Source organism: Pseudoliparis swirei, chromosome 5 (assembly GCF_029220125.1).
Source record: "Pseudoliparis swirei isolate HS2019 ecotype Mariana Trench chromosome 5, NWPU_hadal_v1, whole genome shotgun sequence".
Lineage (NCBI taxonomy): Eukaryota > Metazoa > Chordata > Actinopteri > Perciformes > Liparidae > Pseudoliparis > Pseudoliparis swirei.
The window spans coordinates 4856347-4862346 of NC_079392.1; the positions used below are offsets into that span (position 1 = coordinate 4856347).

Genomic DNA, 6000 nt, shown 5'->3' on the forward strand with positions numbered 1-6000 from the left:
AAAGCCGCTAATTTTCCGAGAGCAGGCGGGTCTACCCCGTATTTTCCCGCTATACTAAATCCCTCTTAAACTCCTGGTCACCGTAGCTCCATTTTCACGAAACAACCATTGCTCTTAATTGTCACGCTCTCTCTGAGCCATGCATTTGGTAGATGTTGATGTGATACTCACTTCAATGCCAGGAGCTCCACTCAGCCCTCTGGCTCCCTTATGTCCTCCTGAGCCCTGGAGGAACGCACACATGCAGAATTAAACACACATCGGCATTCACAAAAACACACACACACACAGGGTTATGACTTTCTCTTGCCCTTTAATGAAGAGCGGACATTGAAAGACCAAGTCTAACGTGAGGACCCAAGATCAGGATTGTGTCTATATTTCATTGCTGATAGTCAAAGAAATTGGACAACACTACACTGTATAATTATTAATACCAGAAATAGCATTGGATTAACCCTCCTGTTACCTTAGGGTCAATTTGACCCCATTCAATGTTTAATGTCGGTGTTCTTTGGGGTCAATTTGACCCCAGGCTGTTTTTCACTGTGTCAAACATATAAGAAATATCAACTTTTTATATATTTAAAGGGCTATTTAGGTAGTCAACAAACACACATAAAGTACCTCACACTTAAACTTGGAAAGCAATATTAATTCTAATAATTTTCTGGAGGTTTTAATTGCTGGGGTCAAATTGACCCCGAGGGTAAAATATGTCAGTAAATATAAAGGTAACAGGAGGGTTCAACATTGAATGGGGTCAAATTGACCCTAAGGTAACAGAAGGGTTAAACCACATTGAGGTGTTTGATAAAGGAACACAGGAAACCTCCACTGTTTCACGTTTCATATACACATATATATACTGTACATATACATATACATATATATATATATATATATATATATTAATTGATGACATTACATGTGACAGTCAATTATCATACTAATTTTGTGCCAAATTTGAGGAAATTCACTCAAGCATTCCAGAGATAAAGTCTTTGTAAGAACGGGACGGACAACCTGAAAACCGGCTGATCTCAGATCAGTGGGATCAAGAAAACTCGCCGTATTTTTTTCCACCTCCATAAAAAAAATATTCCACCACAGCTGCAATGAAATCATCAACCACAGAGCTCATCTGGTAACAGGTGAAAAATATGGTGCTTTGGACCAATGTCTGTGGTGAGTCTTTCATTTTTTGGCAGCACACAGAATAATTTGTCTTCATCCCAAGAGTTATTCATAAATCCAGCCAAACCCAACTGACATTGGCTAAACAAGGCAGTGTTAATAGATTTATTGGCTAAACCTGTTCAGTACAAAAGAAGCAGCCTGACAACATCGATCATATTTTGCAGGGAGGAGACCGAGTCTAATTATTATGTATCACAATCTTTGCGTTTATAAATGAGAGAAATGTTGTACATTGGACTCACTCGAGCTCCAATGTCTCCTTTTGGGCCTGAAGCTCCAGAGAGGCCGGTCGACCCCTAGAGAAGACAAAGACACACACAATCACACGTATAAGACGTTGTAGGAATCCACATTATGTTCAGTTTTTCTGATAAAACATTATTGTGGATGCCAAAAAATTGGCAAATTACACGATGGAATAAATGGAGTCCCACTACCATGAGGCCAAATTTCCTTTTTAGCACAAAACTCATAATCCCTCAAATAATCCCTGTGCTTTAAATGACTGTGTGCCCAACTCTTGTGCCACCCTTAAGGAAAATACATTTACATCACTCATATTATGAATCCAGCACCTGGAAAAGGCTCGAAAAAGATGTTTTTCACACCGCCATGGGTCCAAAACCACTGGCATGGCGATTCAAATGCACAGACCATAAAACATGTTAAAAGTTCCATTGTTATATATACGATAGCTACTGTGCTACGCATATTTACTGATTTACCGGTTGGCCTTGTGGTCCAACAGCTCCACGAGATCCAATGGTACCAACATGGCCCTGAAACACAGTGACATACAACATGATAGTTTTTATTTCTGGTTCTTTTATCTTTATCGGTGGTGCGATGTCTGGGAAATATGACGTATACCCCACTTTCTTCACTAAGGGAGGAAAATCTCTCCCAAAGCGATGTGTATTCTCACAAGTACCATGAACAAGGATGATTTGCACCAGTTTCCTTCATAATTTATGATTATAATGAATAAGAATATAGAATAGAGGAATAAGACATTTATGATAAGACCAGCGTAGGAAATACACAAGGGTAAAACTGCCCCTAAGGAATATAATGTTGCCCCTGATATCACTAGGAGAGGCAAAAATGCCGCCATAATTTAGATAATTTAATAGCATTTTATTGTTGTTCATTGTTGTGTGTGTCCTATCTGTACAGCCTGCACTAGGTAGGTACACACAAGAAAAATCTATAAATATAATTTTGAATTAAAATAAATAAATAAATAAGTTATAATTGTTAATAGTTGTTTAAAAAAAATGTAATAATAATAAATAACCACAAATAAATAAGAATAAATATGAATATAATTGTCTGATTTATTTTCTCTGTTCAAAAAATCTAAGAAAACACTTTTAATCTGCAGACTACTGCCTAATAGTCTTATTAATGCAATTTTTATGACAACTGCTCATATACTGTAAACCTAGATACGTATATTTATTATTTTTGAACAAAGGTTTAAATGTTATTTCACAAGTTTTCCAAATTTCTTTTTAAATGCCATTTTAAAATTGCCCTTAAGAAATATGTAAATGTCCTCCCCTGAAGAAGACATTTGACGTGTCTTGTTATAATCAGCAAAATCACAACGCTGTAGCTACAGACCATACTGTTCTAACTGAAGTAACCTGCATACACACTTGCTTGTGGTGTGTGTGTATATTTTAATAAGAGCAAATAATCCTGAACCTGCATAAAAAACACCAGATTTATGAGGCCTTATTGCTGCTAATGTGGTATAGTCCTCTCCAAACATGTGTGTTCTGCCCTTACAGTCCCTGACACACACACACACACACACACACACACACACACACACACACACACACACACACACACACACACACACACACACACACACACACACACACACACACACACACACACACACACTGGCTGTTTCATATGTCTGTTGTTGATTTGATGGCTTTGTCTACCTGATATCCTTCATCGCCTGGCTCTCCGCGCTCTCCTCGTTCTCCTGGGGGCCCCTGTGTAGGACACATTCAAACACATGAACACACACACCTGTACCGTACGGTCATGCCTTCATTTATACCTCGATTGAGCTACTTAAAGACACAGTCGCACGCATGAAACATAATGCATCGATGTGATCTGTGACTCTGTTACTGGGGTCTAATGGAAAAGGTGGGATTTGACCTTGAACCCGACTTTAATGCCAAGACGACTCATTGTATTGATCAGGCTACAGTGTGTACTGTAATACTTGAGCCAACTGGATAATCCAACGCCACTCATACGGTAGGTTGCCATCTCGACACTAGGAGTGCATTAGTGTCAGTGAGGGCCATTACTCAGCCAAAAGTAACTCAAGGAATTTGCGCCCAAGAAAACAAAATAAGTCCTAGACTAATATCAAGAGAATCTGTCAGTTTCTGTGTCTTGTGTTTCCTGTTTTACTTTGAAATTCCCCATCTCTCGTGTCCTCTGTTTCCCTGCACTTCCTGTCCCTGTGCTTGTCTGCCCCTGGCCCTGATTGTTTCCACCTGTGTCCAATCAACTGCAACCTTCCCTGTGTATTATTCCTCCATTTAACCCTTGTGTTGCCTTCGGGTCAATTTGACCCGATTCAATGTTTCACCCTCCTGTTACCTTTATATTTACTAACATATTTTACCCTTGAGGTCAATATGACCCCAGCTATTAAAATCTCCAGAAAATTATTAGAATTAATATTGTTTTCCAAGTTTAAGTGTGAGGTACTTTATGTTTGTTTGTTGACTCGGAAAAGAACACCGACATTAAACATTGAATCGGGTCAAATTGACCCGAAGGCGACAGGAGGGTTAAATATTGAATCGGGTCAAAATGACCAGAAGGCAACACAAGGGTTAAGAAGATTAAGTTTTCTTTACGACGTTGTTTTAAAATCCTTAAAGTTCAATCAAAACTGTTTATTTTGTATTTTTATTTTTTTACAAATAAACTATGTTTTGGGGCAACGGCTGCAATATGATGATTGAACAACATTCGGTGAGTCAGTTTAGGCGGCGTCTGTGTGATCGACATCTCAATCAAAATCAAAACTTAAAATTCTAATCCAAAACCTGCTAAAACATATTTCTAAAAACCATTCCAAACTCTGACCTACCGTCAGGAAGAGAAGGGGAAAAAAGACAATATCTGAATAAAAACCATTGCAGGTGCAGGTGATTGGAAACAATCAGGGCCAGGGCAGACAGGGATAGGAAGTGCAGGGAAACAGAGGACACAAGGAATTTCAAAATAAAACAGGAAACACAAGACGCAGAAACTCCAGATTCTCTTGATATTAGTCAAGGACTGACTTTGTTTTCTTGGGTGCAAAATCCTTGAGTTACTTTTGGCTGAGTAATGTCCCTCACTGACACTAATGCGCTCGTCAAAGACACTCGTGTTCTGTATGAATGCAGAGTAATGAAGCCAGCTCCTGACAGGATATAGGCGTATCAACGGGTCTAGTCATACGGTATTATGACATCACCACTGAGACGGGCCTACGTGGCATCAACAGAGACACACACATTTTTTTATGAATGCAGAGTAATGAAGCCTGTTTCAGTTTTTACTGTTGAACATTTGGGTTCAATAACCTCTATTTTCACTAGAGGTGAATATAAGAGCACTCACAATGCTACGCTTAACCTTTAGCTTGTATAACATTTTGTACACGTTTATGCAATAAGCAGAAACAATGTGTGTCATATTGCTAATTAGGGTTTATATTTATGAAATAAAATAAAGTATGAAATACTGGAGGGGGTGTACTTGGTGTTTAAATCAGGAGTTGATCTGGACTCCTTTTTTATTGGGATATTTAAACTGCTCGGACTAAACAGAGTGTGTTAGAGATCAGAAAGGAGAGCAAAACCTACTGGTTCACCTAAGGGCCCTGGGAGTCCTGGGGTCTTATTGTCCTCGCCTGGATAACCCTGGAATGCAACAACAAAACACACATTCACACAAGCAGACATAAGATTTTGCAGACAGTACATTTCTCCTAAAACCCAAAATACTGAAATAATTCAATATCAAACACTACTTTGAGGTATCGTTTTACCTTTTCGCCCTTAGGCCCTGATGGTCCGATGGGCCCGGGCTTGCCAGAGTGACCCTACAACGAAGAACACTGATTATTGGAGCGAACAAAAGCCACCACACTTCGACTAGATGCGGCATGTTTCTTGGAGAGAAAAACCACGAGCCACGCTGTCATCATATTAATCAAGGGTGTTTAATATAAGAAAGACCCTTTGTGTGGATGCTCTTACATTCTGTCACTTCAGGATTTGTGCTTTTTGGCACAAATTCAGAAATCACTCAGCAACCTCAGAGTCAAGTGTGACAATGTCTGAAGCCTTTATCCACATAAATTGAAATGGACATAATGAGCTCCCTAAACCCCATTGATGTCGTCATTGAGCTTCTTCTCCTCTTTTTTCCCCGCGAAAGGTCTTTTTCCCCTATTTTTCCTGATCTGATGTGAGGTCAAAGGTCAAGGATGTCGTATGTGTACAGATTGTAAAACCCTCTGATGCAAATTCCTAATTTGTGATATCGGGCTATACAAAATAAACGGAATTTAAATTGAGCGGGATGTAGAGTTAGATGGAAAAAAAAATTTGCTTAATTTTTCTACCATAATTGATTTCACCCCTTAATTTTATATTCCTGTGGATATTTGTGTAGTTTTATTCCCCGGTATATTGAGTTTCCTGAAGAATTAATAATAAAGAGTCATGTGAAATATAACAGGATTATTCTCTCTCTCTCTCT

The 6000-nt window shown here is 38.9% G+C and overlaps 1 protein-coding gene across 1 annotated transcript in view; it reads right to left on the bottom strand.

The window, feature by feature from the left end:
* Positions 1–6000, bottom strand: part of LOC130194073 (collagen alpha-1(XXIV) chain-like) — a 107843-nt gene that overhangs the window by 15503 nt on the left and 86340 nt on the right. Inside the window, exons 41-46 of the mRNA XM_056414954.1 lie at positions 5285–5338; positions 5100–5156; positions 3159–3212; positions 1926–1979; positions 1443–1496; positions 172–225 (exon numbers count right to left, since the gene is read on the bottom strand). Coding sequence (XP_056270929.1) covers positions 172–225; positions 1443–1496; positions 1926–1979; positions 3159–3212; positions 5100–5156; positions 5285–5338 — 327 coding nt within the window. The remainder of the gene's footprint in view (positions 1–171; positions 226–1442; positions 1497–1925; positions 1980–3158; positions 3213–5099; positions 5157–5284; positions 5339–6000) is intronic.